Source organism: Triplophysa dalaica, chromosome 18 (genome assembly GCF_015846415.1).
Source record: "Triplophysa dalaica isolate WHDGS20190420 chromosome 18, ASM1584641v1, whole genome shotgun sequence".
Classification (NCBI taxonomy): domain Eukaryota; kingdom Metazoa; phylum Chordata; class Actinopteri; order Cypriniformes; family Nemacheilidae; genus Triplophysa; species Triplophysa dalaica.
This window is the reverse complement of record NC_079559.1, coordinates 13,771,172-13,796,762: the sequence shown is the minus strand read 5'-3', so window position 1 is coordinate 13,796,762 and position 25,591 is coordinate 13,771,172. Positions and strand designations below refer to the sequence as shown.

Sequence of the window (25,591 nt, the reverse complement as noted above, 5' to 3'; positions counted from 1 at the left end):
ATTTGCGTTATCTCGCAAAACATTCAAACGTCCTGTTATTCAACTGCGTACATTAACAATGGAGCGGTTCATACTAGATTCCCGGACCAATAACTTGTGAGCTAAACGTTGTTATAACACAAACAACACATTATTCTTAGACAAGGATCAACAACCTAGTCTTCCTCAAAACGAGAATATAAATGTATCTCTATATGAGCAGGAAACATGGGGTAGTTCAAAGAGACCGTCTACAAATTGACTGTAAATCCAAAAAGCGTTATTAAAAAATTGTCATTAATAACTTAAATGTTACACACTGTAGTCTCACCAAATTCAGATTACACATTAATGGCCTCCTGCTGAATCTAAACTGGTTTTAGTTATACTACATTATGTAGCACTGAAGTGAATTACTATTTTGAGTAGCCTAATGATCTTCTGGGTTTGCCCTTTATAGAGGATCCCTTCGGTCTTGTCTCAGCCGGCTCCCGCCTGGGGCTCGTTTTGTTAAAATATTTAGTTCATGTTCATTGTTTACGTTACGTAGAATGAGGTATCATTTGTGTTATAAGAACCTTTAGTTCACTAGTTATTAGTTCGGGAATCTGCATATATAAACCAATGTTTAAGGAGCTAGTCTCAAACTCAGCCAGAAGGACATTAAATATATTCCCCTAATATTGTATTCTGTATTTATTCACACTGTATATCCTGCACTTGCTAATTGCACTTCTGGTTAGACCTAAACTACATTTCGTTACACTGTACTTGTATATGTGTAATGACAATAAAGTTGAATCTTATCTAATCTAAACAGGAAGTGTTTGTCCGAATTCAAAAGTTTTGCGAGATAACGCAAAGTTTTTGCGAGAGAACGCAAAAGTTTTGCGAGAGAACGCAAAAGTTTTTGCGAGAGAACGCAAAAGTTTTGCGAGAGAACGCAAAAGTTTTGCGAGATAACGCAATGTTCCTCGGGGGAACGCAAAGATTTTGCGAGATAACGCAAAAGTGTAAAAAAATATTTTTCTCTTCCCTCTCATTTTTTCCCACCACCATGTCCCTAAAAGGGCTCCGTAGAAGCACGTGCTGGACCAGTTAACTTCCAACCTGTGTTTGGTTATAACATAACACTTTATTTATATTAATATCAATTACTAGTAATATTTTATCGTATGTTAATTGTAAGAAATTAAAATAAAACTACTCAACAGCTTTTGATTCTTTGTGGTGGTTTACCGGAAGTTAAGTTTGGGCAACATAACGTTTGGTTCATGTTCTTGGGGCTGAAACAGTCTAGATATGAGAATATATCTATTTTTCTTACATGAAAGTAATATCTTATACAGTTGTACTGTTTTAAATCAAAACTTTGCCTCATGTTGCCTTCGACACCTCCATTCAGCTATAACACTTTTACCTGCTCTAAACTTCTTTTCTCTCTCCATAAACAACAATCAAAATGTTCATATAAATGCCAAGATTCCTACTTTATATTCCGCAAAAATGAGAAATGAGAAAAGAACAGATGGCCTGAAAAGACCACAGCGCCTGAAAGGTTTAATCTCATTTATATTCCTCAACTCGCTACATTTTTTTAAAATGATGAAAAAGGACGATGGCTTATTCTTTTGGAAAGCGTTTCTACTCTCCGGCTTGAGGGATTTGTCAAAAGAAATGAAAAAGAAAGTGAACGAGGACAAGAGCAGATTCTCCTGTTAATAGAGTCTTCAGAAGGACCTGAAATGACCCATGAAGGAGTCTATGTCATATCATAAAAAGCTGTGTCATATTTCAGGCACACAAATATTTCTCACCTGGATGGATATCTATCAAACTGTATGCCGAGTGAGAACATAACTACATTACATTGCCTAAGGGAAGGGAACGCGACAACTGTGTAATTCATGACATTATTGGACCCGTGCAGTATATTCACCTGAATCATTTAACAGTAACCGTATGCCAGGGTTTGCTTGGTTTAGCATCTGGTTATCAGGCCATTAAAGTCATAGTTCACCCAAAATTAAATCTATCATCAATAAGCAACCAATTAGAAATCAGTAACCAAACAGTTTTGGGGCACTATAGACTCCCATAGTAAGAAAAAACTACTATGGTAGTCAATAGTGCCCCAGAACTGTTTAGTTTCCCACATTCTTCCAAATATCTCTCTTAGTGTTCAGCAGAACAACAAAACGTATACAGGTTTGAAACAACTTGAAAGTGAGTAAATGATGACTAAATTAAACACAATTCAAGTTTTCTACACAGGATCCAGAAACCTTAAAACGATTATCTCCCTTATGATTCAACACATAATCCCTTCCTGTGACTTAATGAAATGCACTTTTTGTCTCCATGTGTTTTTAAATACTATTTTAGGAAATAAATAAGAATGTACTGCACCATGCATTTTATTTACATGTTGTTTTAGATCCTGATTCACTAAAGGAATTATGTAAATTTTGGATCTGTTCTGGTTGCAAGGTTGCAAAAGATGCCCAGAACTTGCTTTAAACCGTTAAGCTGGATCATGAGTGCTTAGTGAATAAAAAGGTTTTTTTCTGCACTTAATTACAGCACACACTAATATAACTATCCAATTACTGACTGCAATGAAAGTTAGCCACACACACTGTTGGTTCCAGTGATGGATGAGCACTGGCTTGTGTAAGACTGCAACCGGAGCGCTAAGGGATCACAATTAATGCTGCGAATACGGCACACAGGGCTGTTCCACTTCCAGATCGGGAGAGATTCCCGCCAGGGAGCGGATCTGGGCCGTGAGGGTCTGCCGGCTTTACCCTCAATATGTCAGTATTAGTGCTGCGGTCCACTTGTTCTTCACACTCTCTGTAGCAAATGACCGGACATCTGGAATCGAGAATAATGACTTGCGCTGTCACATCAAATCAAGAAGTGTCATCTGTGAAGGTTGCGACTGCGAGTGAGATGCGATGCGACATTAGTCAGGGCTCCTTATTTTGCGAGCATTTTAAAAGATTTATTGAGGAATAAAGAGCAGCTGAATTGTGGGAAAGACTCTTGGTTAGATTAAAGAGTAATTTAAAGTGGTTGCGTGTTCCCCGTTTCTCCCTTATGTAAAGATATAGCAATACATATGAAAATGCACTAAAGCAATTCTCACCTCTCGGTGTAATCTTACAAAAATTGCACTAACGTTGTGCTGAATTTACACTATCGTATAATGGAAGCTGTTTTCACATTCCCTCGCTGTACTGTTTATTTTACGTAAAAGAAAAAAGCAAATACTCGACATCCGCTTCTATACTCACAGCATGCCTTTGAAAACACGAAAATGGTATTATACAGCAAATTGGCAAGAAGATGGATCTGGCAACCCTGTTGAATATACTATTTCCTGTAGTGTGCATGAAATTTGTCATTCCTCGGCTATTTTTCAGATCTGAATAAAAATGAGTTATTCTGGCTGTTCCAGACTCTGTGAAAGTCTGATAATGGATTGGAGGCAATATTTCTGTCATCTTCTGTCTATAATGACTGCTGTCGGTGAATTAAACATTAAACTGTAACTCATGCCAAAGTGACAAATTCCTAGAAGTGTTTTTTTTTCACTGAAATTATCACTTTCTTTGTTCCTTTTTGTGGAGAAGAGAAAAGGTCTCATTCATTTCTCTTTCAATATTGTATGGCTGTTGATGAAATATAGCAATAAGAAAGCGTTGTTATAACTGACATCCAGAAACTTTTTACTGGTCTGTAGTGTCGCACTGTAAAATAACAGAGAATAATTTGTTGCTGTCTGGATTTATTATAAAAACTGAATTTTAAAGAAAATGATAAAAAGTCAACCATGTCCAGTCCATTCCAGTATAGTCAATACGTATTTAAATGATTGATACAGTATTATTGGTCGCAGCACATGATCATTATGCACCATTGACCCATATGCATATATACATATAAATGACACACATTTCTAAACATGATACATAATGCATTAAAAACTAAAAATATATTTTTACCTGAGATGATTGACGCCAGGCGAAATGCATCTGACTGGCGATGAGGCGTCATTGGTTCATAAGGAGATGGCTCATAAAAGTCTTCGCCTAAAAAAGAAAAAATAATCATTAGAATTTAAGATGCCGGTTAGCAATGACATCCTAATGTTTTATATTTACTTGTTTGAGTCTCTCGAAGCAGTCTTCTGAAATGACATGTTGAGAATGAGATGATACAATTCTGATTGCAATACTTGTTGTAGTATATTTACTCTAAGAAGAGACACCAGACCTAAATATATAGAGAAGGGCTCGCAACTTGTGACACGCGACTTGTGAACCGTCCTTACATTTTTATGATAATACAGTTGTCAAATAATAAACATTAAGCTACTTAAATCGCACTGGCTTTTTCACTCCTTCAACCTCTGTTTCTGTCAAAAGCAAATCCCGCCTTCTCTCATTTGATTGGACAATAATCCTCCCCTTCATTTATTTGTTCGACCACCTCAATCAGATTGAGATTGACAAACTCATAGCTCATAGAGTCCATATAAATCTAATTTAATTCCGTTTTGATACAGTAATGTAAACAACGTAAATAATCCAGTAAGTGCAAATGATTATATGTGTTATATGATTAAATGGATGCCACCTATTTGGGACAATAAAGACCTCCATACTTCCCCTAACCTTATGATTATTCAAAAACAATTTTTCCGGGGTATGTCTCGCTCACAAATATCCATAGGTAGACCAAATCTGAGATCAGTAATCTATTCATTTTCTACAGTATTGTATGGCCCCGATCCCATGGGCCCATATGCACCTGCATACCCAGACGCTCCGACACTGTGTCCACCAAACATAATGGTGAAAATAGTCCTGAATGAGATGAATAAAAATCTGCATCAAGATACTGAACATGTAAGTCGGGCTGTCTACCACTACACTCTACCATAAGAAAACAGCATATGTATTTAAGTATTTACACTGGACTCCAAACAGAATCTGCTACTGTTAACATTTAATGTAATTAGCATTTATTTTACATGTGTTTTTGTCTATTATTTATATTCATTGGTGAGATGAAAAATCTAGCCTACAACATACAAGCTTTCCTGTCAACTGGCAGAGCCGCCAATAGGTTTGATTCCAGGGAATGCATGTGCTTATAAATTGTGTAGCTTGAATTTTGATAAAAGCAAATGTGATCTACTATAAATGTAGAGCAATGAGTGTGTGAATATCGCGCAAGTGAAAAATAAAATAAGACAGTGGCATTAATGCTCCCTTCATTTCTTGGTAGTTCTAAATTCAAGCTTCAACAATAACTCTGTGTGATTTACACCCCTCCACCTTGCACTCAACTGCTCATTTCTGTTAGGGAGTGTGGATCATTTGCGTTTTTAAGGCGTGTCAGTCTTGTTTTATCATACAGTGAACTCCACTGTCACTTTGGATAAAGAATCTGTGAGCTACACTGATGTATCTGAGTTAGACGGGATAGGCCCGGACCGCGTGAACGTGTAGAGATTTTATGAAAGATGACGTATGTCAGACGGTCCCTAACTCGCATGAGACCACTAACATGGAACAGTGCATATTTACGCATCACTCCATCTGCTGACCAGAGGCCATGGAGTTACTACAGTTGGACAGAATCTGCAAGACATTCATTATTTTAGCAATACTTAACATTCCACAGTTTATATTTGATCAACATTTCTCACGTATGTGACAGCTCAACACAATCTCACGGCAAAAACTTATATATTTTACAATATGCGACCCTGGAAGACAAAACCAAGTTTTCGAAATTAAGATGTTAACATCATCTGAATGTTGAAGAAATTAGCTTTCTATTGATAGCCTATATGGGTTGTTAGGATTGGACAGTATCTGGCGGAACAACAACTGTTTACAAAGCTGGAATCTGAGGGTGCAAAAAAAGCAAAATATTGAGAAAATCACCTTTAAAAATGTTAATCTGAGGCACTCTAGCAGACCATCCACTCCCAAAAATTAAGTTTTATACATTTAGAGTAGGAAGTTTACAAAATATCTTCATGGAACATGATCTTTATTTAATATGTTTTAAAGATGTACTTTTGGCGATTACTAAAAATTTTGCCGTGCTACTTAGGACGTATGGTTAATTTTGGCTAATTCGTAGGAACTCATGCTTACATTTATGTACGATTTCCTTATGCGCCAGTGACGTTAGTGTTAGGGTTTCAGAATTGTTTTTATTCTAGAAATCACACATGTTTGTACGATTCACAAGATATGAATTCATACGAAAAAGCCACCTTGTAAAATAGTTATGTATTCCCGTGATATCAGGTTGGACAGCTTTTTGTGAGATGGAAATTTCCCATAAAAGTGTCCCATAAATAAGAGTGTATTGAAAAGTAGCAATGTCTCTTCTACATTCTTTGAATTGATTGGTTGACTGAGTTAAATAATATGATTGGTCTAGAGACTAATCTCCTTGTGAAGTTCTCATTTACTTCGGTTATAGCGGTTAACAGCTCACTAGAGATTATCAGTGACTATTGACTCAAATACAGTACACATGCTAAATTCAAGTACTTTATGATCATCTTAAGCTTAAATACTTTGGTCTATATTTACCGTGAATGCATGGAAAAGAGACACCGGTACAATTTCCTCAAAATGTCTCTTCTGTAAAAGAACAAATGTTATGCAGGTTTGGAACGGCATGAGGGTGAGTTAAATCGGAGTGAACTAAGCAGAAAAAAGATTCAATCTCACAGGAATTCATAACTATTCTACGAGGTGTCTAATTCGTATAGATTTGTACGATCTTATCTGTACGTTTTAGTACGATTTGCTTTCCCGCCAGGGATGTCAGGTTCAGGGGTGGGGTTAGGGGAGGGGCTTCAGTGTTGCTATTTCTATTTTTAGGATTCACATCGTACGAATTTATATGAATTTGCCAACTCGTAGAATAGTTACGAATTCCCGTGAGATCGGATTGGTTGAACATTTGAAGACATTTGGAAGGATGGAAAAGCAGATACACAACTGGATAAATGCAAAAGCACCAATTTTGTTGGTTAAGTATAATAGAAGGTTAACACTTTAGAAAGAGGTTGTTTTTGTTAACAAGTTAACATAAGCATGAGCTTACATGAACTAACAATGAACAATTATTATACACAAACAATAATAATTCTTCATTTAAGCATATACTAGATATTTGAAATTCTAAAATGTTTTCTAAACTAAAGTCCAGTTAAATAAAGTCAAGTTAGGCTACTTTAGTTTAACTATAACAGACAACCCGAATTGACTTGAATGACTGATGTTGTTTTTTCCGACACGTGTCAGGTACCCGAATTACACCTATAGCGCTTCTGAAAACCGCAGGAGTAAGCGTTATTGTCTTTTGCTTTCCTCTGTGTTTTGATTGATCGGTTATGTTTGAACTTCATAATTCAGAGCGCAGTGTGAACCCGTTTTAAGTAGCACTTATGAGCATACGTCCTTTACTTGTGACATTTCAATCTGAAAGAGCTCCATCTTTCACTGGCTTTTCCCTCACCTGCAATCATCGCAATGTGAAGTGAACTCTGATGGTCATTTGAAGAGACAGCTTATTACCCGAGTCCACAGGGAGTCTGTGTCTCTCCTTTTCCCCTTGTGTCTTTCTCCCTCTCGCGCTTTCTGAGTTCTGTCTCTTTGTCTGCGTTTTGTGTCTGTCTATTTTTGTCAGGGAGAATAGCTTAGGAGTTGTGACGTGACAGCTGAACGGACACATGTTGTTTGATGGCATTCTATGGAGAACATTCAATGCCTCTCTGTAGTGTGAGGTGAGGTGGCGACCCACTCAACACTTTCACAGTATCACCACAGAACATCTCAGAACATGAGATGACTTGTACTTGCTGTCTATACCAGCGGATTTTTGCTATAGAGAGACTATAATTCTTTAAAGTGCGTTATAATGTTTACCGAAGTTAGTGGTGCTTCACTATATTGACCATTGGTGTGACAAGTGAGACAATATTTTGTATAACAACTAATTTTATACTTTATGTAGATGGCAAGAACCTGTTTATTTTTAAATTAATGTATTGAAGTTAAGTATTTAATAAAAATGTACAATATACTGTCGGTTTTAACAACATTGCTACAAATAATGTTGCTCCTTAAAGGGATAGTTCACCCAAAAAAGAGATTTCTGTAATCATTTACTCTTTTGTCAGAGCATACCCACTTCTCCAGGGCACACTACACCACTGCTGTGGGGTAAATCTAGCATTTAGTCAGTAGACAAAATACAGATTTTGTTTAATAGTTAATACAGCAGAGCTCCCAATCTACAGCTAAATCATGTGGTACGCTCTACTGATGCATGCTGGGTATTGCTTTTATATAATTGTTTGTGAAAGACCTGAATTAAGGATGACTTTAGACATTCAAAATATGTGACCTCCGCAACACCTCCATATTTTTTTGCATATAACGTCATGTCCTCTAAAAACCCTTGATGGCAGATTGTAGCCTATATTCACATGTTGTAAGATTTGATATATACATAGATACTTATTTAGCCTTCATGCTGATAAGAATGAAGTTATCCCTGACTCAAAATAGCAGTGCTCTGTCCTAACATAAAGACGAGACTGTTTAATGCTGTCACCAACGCCTTTGTTCATCTCATTGATGTTTGGGACACAAACAGTCTAATAAGCCCCAGCCATCCTGTTAATGCTCCATTAGGTCAGCAGGAAGAAAGTAATTCAAGCAAAGCAAGCAAATGCTTGAGTATCGGCCAAGCCATTCAGTATCAACCTCACTGAACAAGGTCTTTGATCCTGTTCCAAATAGACATTGGATACAGAAACAGGTCGTGATTTAATCCACAACGTCCAATAGTTTATTTTAGCAACATCCTGTTAGGAAAGATCCTTGCTTTAAAATAAACTGTGTATGTCTGTGGGTGGAAGGGTTTGCTTGGTGAAAAATTGTCCACAGATTTCCAACTAAATCTGATAAAACCTTACTTTGGAGAAGGAAAATTTATTCATACATGTTAAGTATGCAAAATGTGCAAAAAATTATAATGCAGTATATATAATTTTCATTCAATATACTGTATGTATGTGTATGCGATAATGCCACGTGGTTGTTATTGCATAATATACCCAGACAGGGTCATCAAACTACACCAGTCAAGATGACTGGCAGTACCCAGTTGGCTTGGGCGTTTTCGGTTATACGGCTTCAAGAATTGTCATGTGAGGGAAGGGGAAGATAGGGAGCATCGATGCTCCTTGTTTTTTCGCGGTGCATTGTGAGAATTTTAAGGGAACGAACGTTTAAGTGCACTGGATAGATTTTGCGAATGAGACAAACCTTGAAATGGTCAACTCCCTAATCATTGACTACAGAACAAGGGAGCTGACGAACAGCCGATGTGTTACTTTTAAGCTGAAATAGGAAATAACATTTGAATGTTGCGACTAGCCAATCAGAATCAAGTAATACAGAGCGCTTTATAATAAGCCCTTTGGATATATATTAAAAGGTTGGCAGTATTAGTTTAAAACAATAAAAAACAATACAGGTATGGGCTAACTTATATGCCTTACTAACTCTGTGGTACTGTTGTGTTGCTTCCAAAAAATTGATCTGTTGTGATTGTCAGTATAATGACTAGAAATGGATGACATGCAAATAATAAAATGCAACTATAGTTGTAGATATAGTATGACCTATATAACAGGAACATATAAAGAAGCATAAGAAAATATTGACAACAAAGCCATTTGTACTATCACTAAAGTGAATTTGGTGAAAATTCAACCATCACGTGAGAAGAGAGACAGAGAGGGTGAGTGGGTGTGAGTAAATTTCCTCTTAGTTGCTTATATAAAACTTTGAAGCCTATATTAACATAGTCATCAAAAAATGTCCTGCGAGACGACTAAATAAACCTCACTGTTGCTTTGATGCCTAATGTGTCACAAAAATCTGTACATTAATTACCAAAAACACTTAGCCATCTCAGCTAAGACATCTCTTGGGAAATCAAGATGGTAATAAGGAGTGAAGATTAGAGAGGTATTTGAGGAACAACGGAGCCACAACACTTCTGCTTCAACAAACAGTATGTGAACTCAAGACATAAATAAAAATGATTTTTAATAGCCATTGTGATATTTTTGCACTCAATAGTTCTAAACCATAAGTATATACTTCCTTACAACCTCCTTCAGAGATTAAAGTTCTGCCTGCTTCTAGCAAGATGTCCTGTATACCACACTATGTGCATAAAATGTCATTTTACCACCACGTACCAAAAGTACTAAGATATTTCCAAAGTATTTCCAGAATGTATTAATTCATCTATGAAAGTAATAAAATGAAATGCAAGGTATAGATTAATATCCATTATCTCTATTCCTTCTCTCAAACTCAATTATTCAATTGCATTGGATTATACATTTTAGATCTATCAGTTACCCCTGCATCACAAGAGTCAATACACTTGACCACAGCTTTATAGATTCAATTGAAATGGCGTTGTCCTTTTTTCTATTGGCAGTAAATTGAGGCAAATGAGAGATTTGTGAGGGGTCAGTCTCCGTGTGGCTGACATGTGGCTGACATGAGTTCATTTCATTTCACGGGGATGCTCCTCCTGCATCATTTTATAGTCATATTTTGTTCCACTCAAATTAGTTTACAGTTGTGGTAATAATCCGTCTGACCTCTGAGTTTACCTGCAGTGTGTCTATTGTAAATCCAAACGCATTCATAAATAATAATTTATTCAGTTGTATTGAAGAGCTGTCTTTAGAAAAACAACACAACATACCCAATTGATGGTATTTGATTATGCTAATAAAATGCATTACAATATTTTATGTAGCAGTAATAGATTATCAAAATGAATAAAATGTTGGTTTATGGTATATGATAACTGTGTGTAAGGTTGCGGGATTCAATAAATCCAAAATGTTCTCAATGTCTTCTGTTGTCGATTCTCTCATCTTTCCTTTATAATGTAAGGAAGGTGCCATATTTATTATAGATATAGATATTTATTCAGCACTATTAACGGGATAGTCCTAAAAATGACATTTCTGTCATCATTTACTTAACCTCAATAAATGTCTTTGTTCTGCTGAAAACAAAGATGTTTGGATGAATGCTTGAAACCAGTTCTGGGCCACTATTGACCACCATAAATAACTACAATATTAGTCAATAGTGCCCCAATGCTGTTTGGTTTTCCATATTGGAGAAAATATAATTTTTTGTGTTCAATAAAACTAAGAAATTTATACAGGTTAAAACATAAATGATGGTTATTTTCAGGTAACTTAAGGTTCAAACTTGTTGGTGTTTTTGAATAAAGCAAAACACAAGTATGGGTTCAGCCGTCATTGTTTGTGATATTTATATCATAGCCTGTTACGATCGTATTTAAATCAACATGAAATGAGGCTGTGCGTTTCAAGGCACTGCTGTGAAAAAAGAACTACCTAGCATTGGGAGTGCCTCCAAGATATAATCCAAAACAAGACACACAATGCATTATTGATTGCAAAAGCTCCTTTTGGAAAGAGTAAAGAACAGATTTGTCTGTACATGACGGTTTCTTGAAAACTGAAGGTAGTTGTTACACTCGAGACCCATAATTCTGTTTCGTTTAATATCATTGACAGCAAGTGTTAAAAATGATGTTATCTCCCAAATGTACCTCCCACAATAACGAATTCATAGCTGATTTGTTGTATCTTCCATAAACAGGCCCCGCAAACAAAAAAATACAAAAATATATTAAAAATGTGATTAGGCCGCCTGCTAACATCAATACATGGCCAGCAGGTATAATTCTGTTGGGTTTCAATATTTCTTTGAGATCAGCATGTAAATACTCTTGATTTCCCATATATTTACTAAAGATTTTTTTCTGAGAAGAAAAATCACTTGCTCAAATGGGGGCTTCACAGTGAAATGAAGAATTGTCCTCAGCATATTGCCGAATAATTGTTTTTTTTTTCATTACATCCTCTAAGCGCACATCCATTTCCAGTTTAATGGAGCTCAAACAATCCTCTACCTGTGAGTCTATATTCCCCCAGGCATGATTGCTTGTCCCATTTGCCTGTAAACCATGTTCACCAGTGTTGTGGCGGCATTTGTTCTTCAAACTACATCTTTCCAGAAGAGTGGGGTTATTGAACAGCAGGAGGCAGATCTTCTGAAATGGAAAGTGCCAAAAGGCGTAACTGTAATACAAATTCGTATCGGGCAAAACAAGAAAGACTCCCACCTCATCCTTGCTTTCAGGGCATGGGGATATGCTGTTAGTGAACCTTAATGAGACTTTGTTTCGCAGCTGCTGTTAAACCCCAAACAACATAACAGTTCATAAGTGTTTTCTGACGTGTTTTGAATGGTTGTGTGCTTACGTCCGAGCTAGATGGCTTAAATAAATTTCCTTAGGTTATGCTGGTGAATGGCATAGCACTGTTGCAGGACCAGCACTAGTCTCATGTAGCCAGACCTTATACTTCATTGGCCAATGCCCGCCCAACAAGACATATGACTGAGAGGTAAAGCAACCAATCACGTTTCGTTTTGTGCCACGTCATGTTTAGAGGCATGGAGATGTCCTCAGAGTAACAGACCGGTGTACATTCATGAATGTGTCAAAGGTTAACAGCAGCAAAATTGTTTATCTTCGATACTTCGCATACTTTTGAGAATTAAGCGTTTAGTCGATCGTGATAAATTCTTTTTGCAACCGATGTAAAAACAACTCTAAGTTGTTTCCAGGGAGACCATTGAAGAACGCGACGCCCACATCTCCTTGAAATCAACCAATCAGATGACGACTTCGAACATGCTGAAGTGTATCCAGTAAAGTGTGCATTATACATCAGATGTTCCGCCAACTGTCTGTGGGAGTGACGTCTGAGCCTGAGACTAGATCAGCACTAACCAGCATAAATATATCGAAACACAGCTGAAAAGTGACATCGATTTATTTGGCAAATGCCACCTATAATGTTTGCAACTGGTCTTCATATGGTCTGAATGGGTTAAACTGGTGGAAACTCTACCGCACAGAAGGTACTACTTTCATCACGTCTAAATCGAAATGAGCTTGATATGACTTGAAATATGAATGACCTAAGAGTGAACCGGTTATAAGCAACCTGCCTGTACTAAATTCATGCTGAAGAGTGAGGAAGATTTTATTATCCAAAATATAAAGGAATCATGTACAAATTATTTTACCATTATAGTTCTATTCTACATTTAACTGTGGAAGCACATCTCTTGCTGTACATGGTAAGGTTTTGGTGTTGTTTGTGACGAAGAACATCTGTTTCAAATGGTAACTCCAAGTGCCTCTCAATAACTCCGTTCGACATGTGTCCTCAATAAAGTCATTTCCCCAACCAGGCAGTTCAGTTCTCTATAGAAAACTCGTCTTGATTGTTTCAGCAATACAGTTTATCTTCTTGGCATCAAAACCTGAGACTCAAGAGTGTTTCTTCAAAAGGGAAATCACAACAAAAGTGACTTATATTAAAAATTTACTGTAGTTTCTATGACTTTTTATTGTCATCTTTTATAAGTCTTATTTATTTATTAATTTACCTGAGATTTAAGGCTTTTCGGTCTGATTCAGAAAATGTCAATAAACATTTTTGTTAGATAGTTGTATTTAGAATGAACAGGTTTATTGACGTTTTTTGGCATTTGCCGTTTTTCAAAAACTTGCACTTTGAGACCGTTTTCAAAAGTGTGCGTTTTCAGTCCCCCAAAAGCCGTTGTCATGTAAATGAACAGCCAAAATTAGTGATGCACGATATTTACTTTTGCCGATATGCCGATATTTTTCAGGTCATTTGTAAGTATCTGCAGAAAATTTGTTACATTTTTAATTCCACATAATTCTATGAAATTTGTAAAGGGAGTTTTACTATTTGACGGCAATTAAACAGCACATAGTATTATTGTCTAATAAAACCTTTAAAGAAAAAACCCAGCTATTTAACGGGTAGATAAGTGTTTTTTATACAGACATATTGAGAATCGATCAAATGAAACACTTGTTGTAATGGTGTGATTAACGTGTAAACGACTGCTGTATTTACAGTGAAGGGCAACACGGAAAGCCTTCACACAGTAATCTGCATTAAACAATGAGTTTTTGTCCTCATAGCATACATTCATAAATACCTGCAGACTCTGTACTGACTGAATACGCCTCACGTGAATCTGGTCTGCGCAAACTGTGCGTTCTCTTTAAATAGAGCTTCACAGTTATAAAGTCAGGCTAGTATGATCTGTTTTTTTGCAACGCATAGCCCGCACCGCAGAGCAGCGAGAGTCACGTGACGAAAGTGAAAAAAAAATTGGAATCAAAATGTCCACTCAACATCATCACATCGCCAATTGGGGACAGGTGGGGCTCGGAACCCTTCCCTAGCTCAAAAGTGGGAAATGGCAGAAAACAGTTTGAGAAACAATGCCGTAATTTTTCACATTGGGCCAAAATTTCATTTATAAGCCAATATGGGAAGATAATATCTGCATGCCAATATTATCGTGCATCCCTAGCCAAAACGCATAAAACGTTTTTGTGTTTTGTTAAAAAGATTCTTGTATAAACGGCCTCTAATTCTTTATGTGGAACAGAAAATACGATATTTTGAGAAATGTGTTTTTTTTCCATATATTAAAAGCCATAAAGGCCATTGTTGTTTGGTTACCAACGTTCTACAAAAAAAACTTATTTTGTATTCTGCGGAAGAAAGTCAAACAGGTTTTTATGACATTTGAGGATGAGAAAATGATGAAAGAATTAAAATTTTTGGGTGTACTATCCCTTTAAAATAAACACAAAATAAAGTGCGTCTTGCATTTTGACCGTTTAAATGCTCTATTCCTAAGAAAAAAAAACATTTGCCTCCTGATTCAAAAGTCGCACCGCATAAAACTTGGTGGTCATATTTGAAAGCACTATTATAATACCTGTGTGGTTCTACAAAGGTGCATAGTTCTGTAAAGTCATAAACAGGCGGTATTTCCCCAGTCGACAGCCAAGCATTTTTCCTCTGCCTACTCGGCAAAGTTAGACCAGTCCCAGTGGTGTGGCCTGGCTGTTTAACGCCGCATATCGCGGCTCATCCATCTAGCACCATTGTCTCTCTGCATCTCCACTTACAGTAATGGAAATCATTAAAAAGGGATTCACAAGGAGATACAATTGCTGTGCCTGTCGTCGTATTTCTTCTCTGCTGTACGCACAAACACCCACCAAAATGTTTCTGGGGAAAATGTGGGAAGTGTGCAGGTGCATCCTCCTGCCTGGCTGGCACTTTTCGAAACTCCTGTGTGATCCAGTGTATAGCTATCAAACTGCCCTAGGGCCAGCGTTGATGATTTAGTAGGCTGTGGAGATGGGGGAATTGGGGGGGTTCGGATGGGTTAGAACCGAGAGAGCAGAGGACAAATAGAGAAGGTGGGGGTGAGGCGTCCTATCGCCTCCCTGTGGCCAGTCTGTCCTTATGAAAGTGGATGACTGAGGTAATAGACTTTGACTGCTGCTATCGGTCATAGAGTTAATAGCTAGATGCTTGGGAGAGATTCTTTGTGCTTGCTGTTGGTATCATAGCTTAAGAGAGCGAGACACTCTACGGCAGGAGCGAAGAAACCGCCACACGGCAACACGTAAACTGTACATCTTCTATACGCTAAAGTACCTATGGGGAAACCAGACACCCTTTAGGAATTGATCCCACTCCAGCCATATCAGTTCGATTGTTGCGACCTTGACCTTGAAGGTGTTCTTAAGGACCTTAATGTTAACCGCAACTCAATTTTGATGAACTTGTTCATCTCCTGAACTGTACCCGAGAACCCCCGCTCACAGTTCAATGAACCTACAGTGCAAGTCATTCGATTTTCACTTTCAGACAGAAATTTTAAATGAACTACATTATAAATCTCATACAGAAAATGTAGAATGAGATGAGATGTCCCCTTTGGCGACGGATTTTGTAGAAGACCAGTGAAGAACACCGCCATTTCATTTACAAGATGAGAAATTGTCTCCTTGGGTATTTATTGCACACATAGAGATTCAGGAGTATCCATGGGAACCAGAATATGATGGGGTCAGACATTTAAATGAAAGTTGTTCAAGTTGACTTTCATTAGATAAAAATAAAAATCTCAATGAGGCATGCTAATGGAATTCTAGAAGTCAGTCTAAAGAAACATATTTTCTTCATGGAATAGGTTGTAGCCTTTGGGCATTTTCATAACTTTTAAAATCAAGTTATGCATAAAATACATTTTTAATTATGTATTCACTTATATATATATTTTATTTTTTATATTTGAGCTGTTTGTCCATCCATCCATGGAAGAAATTTGAATTTGTAGTCTATTGAAGTGTTCCCTAAAAAACACAACATTTTGATTGAGAATCTATACCGGCTGAATCAATGATGCGCATCAATAATGCGATTATTTTCAATAATCAGAGTAAGGACTCTTTGCTCCCGTTTACATGGAAGTTTAATAAGTCAGATTATTTGCTATAATACACAACAAAGACGATGCTCTCAGACACAGTTGGTGTGTGTTACTGGCTCTAGTTTTGATATATCGGCGTCACATGCAAATCACCATTATGTGGGAGAATTTTAAGTTATTTGGCGTCGTGATGAATATAGAAATACGATGAAAAATGGCTTACGCAAATGTATTGTACGCTTTTGCGTTGTTACTGTATGAAGGTTAGGATCTGACACTGATCAGAGGCAATTACATATTAAAACTGGCGTACACCACATCTGTTACTTTGACTATGCTTACTCGCTTATTATTTTAAGTGTAAACGCAGTATTGCAGAAATGCTATTATAATCAAATTATGAGGGTGCATTTAGACGTAGTTGATATTGTGAAATTATTTTCTCGTACCTTGTTGCCTTAATTATTTGGTAATGTTTTGTATTTTTCCAAAGACCCAGAGGAGGCCTATCTGTGTTTCTGAAGATCTCAGCTTTGGTGAGAACAGCACTGTGATCTCGGTCTCTCTTCAACCTCTTTTCATCTGCATCTTAAAACTAAACCTCCAGCCTTTAGGTATCAACTCAGATCCCTGAGCTTCACATTCCTGCTGCTCAATGGTTCGCAGTTTTCCCCGCGGTAAAATTACTGCAAAGTGTTTGTCTTTGGTAGGATGACTGAGGAAGCTTGTGTCAAAATCAATTAGCCTGCCAGTAAGTTAAACCTGGTTCACTGAACAACGGATCAAGATGAACTGCGACTGAATCTGGCTGATTTAAACTGCCAGTGTCCAGAAGTGCACAACCACTTCGCTTGATACTGTCTCCTCTTGATGCTGTCTTCATACTGTACTTCAGTTCATCTCATTGAATTCTAAGACTTTCTAATTCTAATTCACACTATGTTTTGTAAGTGTACTTAGTATTGCTTTATAAAATGGGATCAGGGTTTGGCCATTATTCTGGGGGCAAAAGTATCTTTCTCCAGTGACAGCCATTCAAAAGTAGCTGTGTGATTGTAACAAATGGGTTGCTGGAGGTGTTGTGGAGATGAGATCCCAGGTGCAGTTTATTTTCAAAAAAGTTACAAAGTAACAAAAGACCAAAGCAAAACAAAAACATGACAAACTAGAAATTCAAACATTTTTAAATCAATAAACAGGAAACTGTAACTATATTAATACAAGATACTATAGACGTTTCATTGGAACACACGGCTGGCCTTTAGTTAACTTCCGATGTGTGTTTGGTTATAATTTAACAATTTATTTTATATTTAATATTTATTAATGTTATTTGAATTAATATTATATTGTATCATAAATGTATAAAAATAAAGCTACTTAACAGTAATCGATTCTTGTAGGTCTCCTGGAGGTTAAGTTTGGGCCACATAATCTTTGTTTATATTGTTGCCGCTGAAACCATCTATATAAGCAAACAAATGTAAACCTACAATACGTCTTTCTGTAGTTTAGTCTGTAGAGCATAAGCTTTACATTAACAAAATAAAGGCAGATTTAAAATAACCATGAATACAGTATTTTAACAAAACCAGTTAATTATAAATCAACATAAATAGCATTTATGTTGCAGAAAATATTTTGCCAGTGACTGTTTTGTAGGCCATAGGAGCATGAAATTGTATTTTGAATATTTTTCCCTGTTTGCTGCCAGTCTATTTTATACCAATAACAAATCAGTGCTGCCATGACATCATTTTCTGCAGCTCCAGAGTGATTAGTCACATGACATTTATATTGCATGACTGACTTAAATATGGAAGATGGCAGAATTCAAATCACATACTTCCAGGCCATGAGATGAACGGCTTTCTCTGTTCTATAAGAAAACATAACTTTCCTGTGTTTAAATCCAGGGTGTTTGTGATAAACTACAGAGAGATGTAAGAATAGAGCTAGCAGGACATGGCGACAGGGATCCTTTTACCGTCATCATTGAAGTGCAGACATGCACCTTGATCCAACAGAGGATGCATAGCCTTGAAACACTGGAGCCTTTGAATGAAATCTAATAGGACCCACTGGTTCGCTTTCAGGTCATGCCTCTGCATTGCATTCCAACCTCGCTGTTGCACACATAATACATAAAGCATAAGTCTTTTTTATGTTATGATATTGGTGGAGAAAGGGCCCTATGTATGCGTGACTTCCGCGTTTCACAGAAGGAGATGCTGTGCATTGCGGCACACAACAGTTGTATATAGAACTGGCGCTCTGTCGTATTTGAATGTTATAACAGAATGTTAACTTATGAAAGTATCATTTTAAATATGGTAGACTAGCACTTCTATATACCACTGCTTAACTATTTTCCCATTTTACCATCTCTCTCTGCTTTAAGTCTCCCCAACTGGAAACTGCCTAGGGTTCTTCATGTGAAACGCTGAAGCCACGCATGCATATAGCCCATTGAATGAACTCAGCTGTCAGTCCCCAAAGGTAGAACGGTTCACTCAAAAATAAAAATTCTGTCATCATTTCCTCACCCTCAAGTTGTTTCAAATTGGTGTAGATGTCTTTGCTCTGATGAACACAGAGAAAGATATTTGGAAGAATGCTTGTAAAGAAACAAACAAACAAATTGGCCTCCATTGACTACCATCATGGGAAAATTCTTTCTTTGTTTTGATGAACACAACAGAAGGCATTTGGAAGAATGTAGGACAGCAAACATTTCTGGGCCACTTTTGACTACCATTGAAGTTTTTCTTACTATGGTAGTCAATGGTGGCCAAGAGCTGTTTGGTTACAAGCATTCTTCCAAATATCTTTCTCTGTGTTCATCAGACCAAAGACATTACAGATATGAAACAAATCTAGGGTGAGTAGCCTAAATGATGACAGAACTTACATGTTTGGGTGAACTGTCCCTTTAAGGATAATTGGACTGATAGCTTGATGTACAAATACAAATGTGAAATATTGTTTTATAGCACAATGTTTCATTTATGTTTAGGTTACTTTAACTGTATCCACCTCTGTGATGCATCTAACTGTATATTTCAGCATGTTTTGCGTGCTTTGTCCTGCTGGGAAATGTGCCTGTAAAGTCTGGGTAAAAAATAAGATCCATAGAATGAGAAAGTCAGCAGATAAGCTGCCTCTGTAATGAAAAGGCTTGGCTTTTGATTTCTGAAGTGGGACACTAAAAATCTTTATCTAAAGAATTATTCATTGACATCAGAAAGCCACTGATAAACACATTAAGTATAAAATTGGATTAATGTAAACTATTATATAATTCTTTCATACTGTACAGAAATATACGCTGAAAAAAGTTGAAGTTGAATATGAATTGGAATGTGATGCAGTGATGTGTCTGCAAGAACAGTGCCTAACAAGGCAATAAGGGATGCACTTTTATCTCATAAACAATATATAACCTCTTGTTAACAGTGTTAAGGGAGTAGAGCCAATAAGCTTTGCACTGTTCACACGGGGGTTGATATGGCGTACCGCTCCAAAATAGGTCAATCAATCAGTTTGACTCCACACGGTTTGCTTGATCAGGACCACAATAAAAAATATTCCCAAACCACAAGGCACAGAAGCAATGTTACCCACAATGATGGACTGTTCACTAGTGTATAAAGGGCAGATGTGGACTAAGATGTTGAGATTCTTGCAATGCAGTTCATAATAGACCTAATCAAATTCAAAAGATCAATTGGTGGCGTCACATTTTGCATTTAAGACCTGAGGGTGTCTGTGCGCTCATCAGAGTGAATGTGTGCTCTGTTAACTGTGGGTTGACACCATACTGACACATCCTGGAATTGAATGGCCCCTCTGTTCAGACCCAAAATTATTCTCAAACCAGTATTATGACAGTGATTTCTCATTTCCACACCAGTCACACTTTTCAAGCGGACGTATGCTTTGTGTTCAAAATGGAAGGGTGGCTTCAAAGAACTTTGAATAGTAAATAAGGGGGTACTTTGAAATTTCTATTTAATCTAATAATTGTACCGTGGATGTGTAGATTTACTTCACATAATCTGCAAAAGTCGTTCACAGCCATCTTCACTCCGATATTTCACTCCATGGTTTTGTTTTAGTTTAACATACATCATAACCAAACTCTATGTGATTGGCTACACCAATGATTTTAAACTTCAGACAAGCACTACCCCCCACGAGAAAGTAAACGCTGGTCAATTATGTCCTTCCAGACTCTGTATACGAATAAAAGCGAAGTAGCAGAGTTTGGTATTACCAGGCTATGGTTTGTTAGGATAGGACAATATTTGATCGAGAGACACATATTTTAAAATCTGGAATCTGAGGATGCAAAAAAATCCAAATATATTTAGAAAATTGATTAAGTTGTTAATAGGGGGCGCTGTACAGTAGGCCATTGCTAAGAAGAAACCGGTTTGTTTTAACGGTCTCTTTTGTTTAGCGCTCTAATGACAAAGATGAAATTCAAAGCTTTACACAGATTCCAAACTTGAGTGGGTACTTCCTAAAGATCAGGCAGCAGCGAGTGAAGTTTGTAAGTGTGTTTCCGGCCATTTTTTCTCTCGATTATGCTGCATCCACTCACAGAAATAAAGTTATGATCAATTTTACAGTAGTCAATTCACAAAATATCTTCATGGAACATGATTTTTACTTTTGACACATAGGCTAATATCTATTGTTGGCTGTTGCTACAAAATACCTGTGCTACTTATGACTTACTTATTTTTAGCCCAAGGTCACATATACAAAAATTGTCTAACAAAAACATAAAACGGTTAAATTGAGACATGCTTTCATGCATAAAAATAATGTCTGCACGTCTACAAATCAGAACATTCCAGCAGAAAAAAATGTTCAAGTCAATTACAAACAAACTAGATTCTTTTCTTATGCTTCGCACCTGCTCTGATCCACAGGAATGAGGAAGATGTGCTGCGCGGTGACATCACACTGAGGTGTTTGGTCAAAACTGATCAGGTTATATAAATTCAACTCATGCCAACATGACACCGCAATACCAAGTCTTCACCCTCCTCCTACACATTACATCGGTGAGGAGTAATGACAGCACACAAGGACATTTTCCTCTCATTTATGGGCCTGACAGCACTACCAGCTAATGCACTCAGATTACACATGTACTTTCACTGGACTCTACTTTCTCCCACTGTTCCCCATTTGCAGTGTATATTATATATTAATACAGTGGTTGTGTGCACGCTATGATGAAAGAATGACGGGGGCTAGTTGTCACAAGGGCTTCTATCTCAAAAACCATGCTAGGATGCATTCTGTTAGAAGTCAATCCTATAAAGAAAGTGTGTTTGAAAGACAAGTGTATTTTTACATTATAGAGCAGCCTGATGTGTTGTTGTTTTTCTTTCATACAATTTATTACCAATATATGTTGGCCAAATCAATGATTTAATGTCTTTGTATGTCACTCCTTATGCTTCATTGTTGTTTCAATGCTTAAAGAGTACCTTACTAGGGATTTTAAGGTTCTACTTTGGTTTATGTGGTGTCTAACAACAAGTTTAGAAGGGGTAAAAACACTATTATTATATTTATTTATTTATTATAATAGGCAGTTATTCTTACATTTTTTCTTCACTGACTCGCAAATGATAGCCTAGTCTGCTGTGATTGGTCAGATGGTCTAGTCTGCTGTGATTGGTCTACCGCGAATGAGGCTCACAAGCTACAGTTTTTGGGGGAGAAGAGTGAAGTATTCGCGGGCAGTCCTAGCAAAAAGTAGGTGGGGACTATACTGTATGTAGTGACGTACATCCGTGGCGGTTGGCGAATCGGACTAGGGACGACTCCTTTGCGTGATTCGGAGTCAACTCCCTTTTTTTACAAGCCAATATCTTTGTTATTCATTTACCATCAGATTTACAACTTGGCAGACTGCTTACTTTCAAACACTGCAACATTACACACTGCATGACACACTGTAGGCCTACTCTTTAAATTTCGCTGATAACATGCCCCACTATAGATCAACACGTAGTGAATATGCCATAAAAAGTGTGACAACTAGCCCCGGACCTCTCTGCCGCTCCTTCACGCTTCTCTTTTCCGCGATCTATGAAGTGCATCTGTGCATACAACCATACATCCATAATCCCAAAGAGCTCCTACCTTCAGTCATGCCTATGTTGATGCTCCAGTAACTCTGCAAGCACTGCATTTCCTTCTTCATTCCTCTCTTGCAGCGGCAGTCGAACAGAGCCATCTCCTGCAACACCTCCATGGCAACCTGGCAATCCTTATTGGCCAGCATGGTGTTCCTGTCCTTGCCTGCCAGACACTGCCTCATGATCCTGAAGCGTTGACTGCATTTCTGGTCCTGGTTACAGTTCTCGTTGGCCCTTAAACAGTCCATTGGTTCCTGGTGCCCAGACTCGGAGAGAATGGAGGAGCTTGACATGGAGAAGACTAGCTCATCTGTGAAAGAGGTTGGAGAGGAGCGAGTTCAGGTGTTGTTTACATCTTTCACTTAAAATGAGATTTTTTAATGCGAAATAATAATGTTTAATAGGATAATTTGCATAAATCAGGTAAAGGTCCACATCTTTGCCAAAAGATTTTATGAAGATATTAACGATTGGATTTCCTCAGTGTAGTCTCACAGTCACTCACATTTACAGCTTTGCAGGGTGATTTAGTGACTGTAAAACCAGTGGCAAAACCCAGATGATTGTGCAATCATTTTTATGACTCACAAAGACAGCTTGACAGCTCAGGGTGCAGCCCAAGAATAAAATACATGCCTTTAAGTCATCATAGCATTGAATCATTCATTATATCACTCCAACAGAATATTTGACAACACTGTAATACATTTATAATTTTATAGGTTTACTTTTTGGGGCCATTATACAGCACTTTTCAAATTAGGCTGTAGCTTTAAATGTCTCCATTTTACACTCTTATTAAAAGTGTATGAGTGGGGTATAAAAAAGATCCACAGAGATCTTTTTGTACATGCATGCAGATTTTCTTATGGTCTTTGGGTCATTTTAACAGAGGTGCAACTCACTAGTGACACCTACAGGTGTAAAACATCACTATACTAACAAAAATTCTGTCATTTCAAATTTATAATTTTCAAAGTTTTTTAATGCATCATCATTTTTTTCATAATCATTATAAAAGATTTCGAGACATCGTTGGCCAGAGTCTCACTCATGAGAGAAGACTGTAAGAAAGGCTGAATTACGATACATCTTAAGACCTTTAAGTGTTGCTTAAGAGCGTGTGCGTGAAATTAAAGATGATCAGGAAAGATATTAAGTAATCCTTTACAGATGGTTATACATTTTACTTATTTTAACAAATTGCTAAATCAAAATGAGCCATCTTTAATTCCAAGAAATGCAACAAATGATAAATCATCAGTGAAACGTTGTTTATTAGTAGCTATTTCTCAGTACAATGCACTTAAAGAAGTTCGGTGTTAAATGAATAACAAAGGTACAGTACGAGTAACTGGAAATTAAAGTATAATTACAAAATTTACTATGTGGTAAATATGTTCCGCAGGCTGTTTAAACATTCAGTGTTAGTTTCGTCTTAAAGTGCGCACAAAGGTGTGCAACTGGCAGTGATAAATCTACAAAGTGACCTTGATATTTCTCACCTTCGTGGACGATTTATTTCTCATCAACGACTATTAAACGCGGATTTAGACCTATTAGATTCTAATGAGATACAAATTAGACGTCGTGTAAAAGTTCATATAAATTTTATATTTTAAGACATGTTATTTTATCTTTGTTAGGACAGATAAGCACATTATGTTTTCTGGGGATTTAAAACGCTGTGGCATTTTAAAGGTTTAAAGGAAGGCTACGCGCTTCCGAATAACAGCCTCCATAAGAAATAGGATTCAGATATGAGATTAAATTAAAGAATGTACATTATTTGCTCAGTTGTAAACTTGACATTATCTTCACGCGAGCTGTCAAAATATGATTCCCCGTCAAATCATGACGATTAAGCAAAGTTATTTTCAGTGCACAAGATGACACGAAATGAAACGAAATATGCTTTCGTATGAACTTCAGATGAAACAATAACTCTTGCCCGCAGGATGCAATTAAAAAAGAAACTTACCTAAAAAGAGCAGAACGCCGTAAATATAGATATACATCTTGCTGTTTCTGACAGGGAATCCGTGTGCGTAAAAGATGCGCGCTCCTCCTGTCATATGTTCCTCCGAATAACCGAATTCTGCTTTATCCTGTTAAAATACCGACGCTGTTGTCTAACGTTCTCTGACCTTAAAAATCCCAAACTGTATCCAGCGTTTGTCGCACCATGATTTTCTTTTTCCGTCTAAATAATCCAATGCCTCATTTATTAGAGAAAAGTTCACTCTTCCGCTCAGGAGGGGAACTCAAACCCAGATTCCGTAGAAACCTTTACCGTGTGGAAAGACACATATTCCCCGAATGCTGATGCGTTGTGATATTTCAAAATGATACAGAATTAAAACGTATGGCTTATTACTGTTCCTCTATAGGAAATAAACTCCCGCTCCCGTTTATCTTCGAAATTAAATCCCCAAGCAAAGACAGTGAGAAACTTCAGATGGCAGTGCTATGCGGACAGACTTCTGACTCCTCAATGCGCGCTCTGGCGGAGGCAGTGCGCTCCCGAGGAGAGACTGTAAAATCGAGCGCACGTGCCACCGTTACGCTCAGCCCACATGTTCAATGATCCGGCGATGGATGAGTTAATCACGGCGCGGACACACTATCTGATTTACGGTACTGCGTGGATAACTAATAAGTTTAGAAGCCGAGGATAAATTGCAAAAAGAGGACAGCTATGTTGTATAGATCGCGTCTACCACCGTATAAGACAAAGGGAGAGGTGCTTAGCGTTTATATTAGGTTACGAATAACGAGGTTTTCCGATTGAGTGTGTAGTGGTAATAGTCACGAGTTGTACAAAGGGATGCTTTCAGATGACCTAATTTAATAAAGACATGAAAATCTCTGCGGGTCATGTTAGGCGTTCAAACAAGTATTGGGTGTGTTGCCTCT

General features: G+C 37.3%; 1 protein-coding gene across 1 annotated transcript in view; it reads right to left on the bottom strand.

Moving 5' to 3' along the window:
- The window catches only part of gfra2a (GDNF family receptor alpha 2a), a 72,378-nt gene extending 47,058 nt beyond the window's left edge, over positions 1-25,320 (bottom strand). Inside the window, exons 1-3 of the mRNA XM_056729984.1 lie at positions 24,657-25,320; positions 22,680-22,985; positions 3,990-4,076 (exon numbers count right to left, since the gene is read on the bottom strand). Coding sequence (XP_056585962.1) covers positions 3,990-4,076; positions 22,680-22,985; positions 24,657-24,750 — 487 coding nt within the window. The 5' untranslated portion in view covers positions 24,751-25,320. The remainder of the gene's footprint in view (positions 1-3,989; positions 4,077-22,679; positions 22,986-24,656) is intronic.
- Positions 25,321-25,591: the final 271 nt, after the last annotated feature.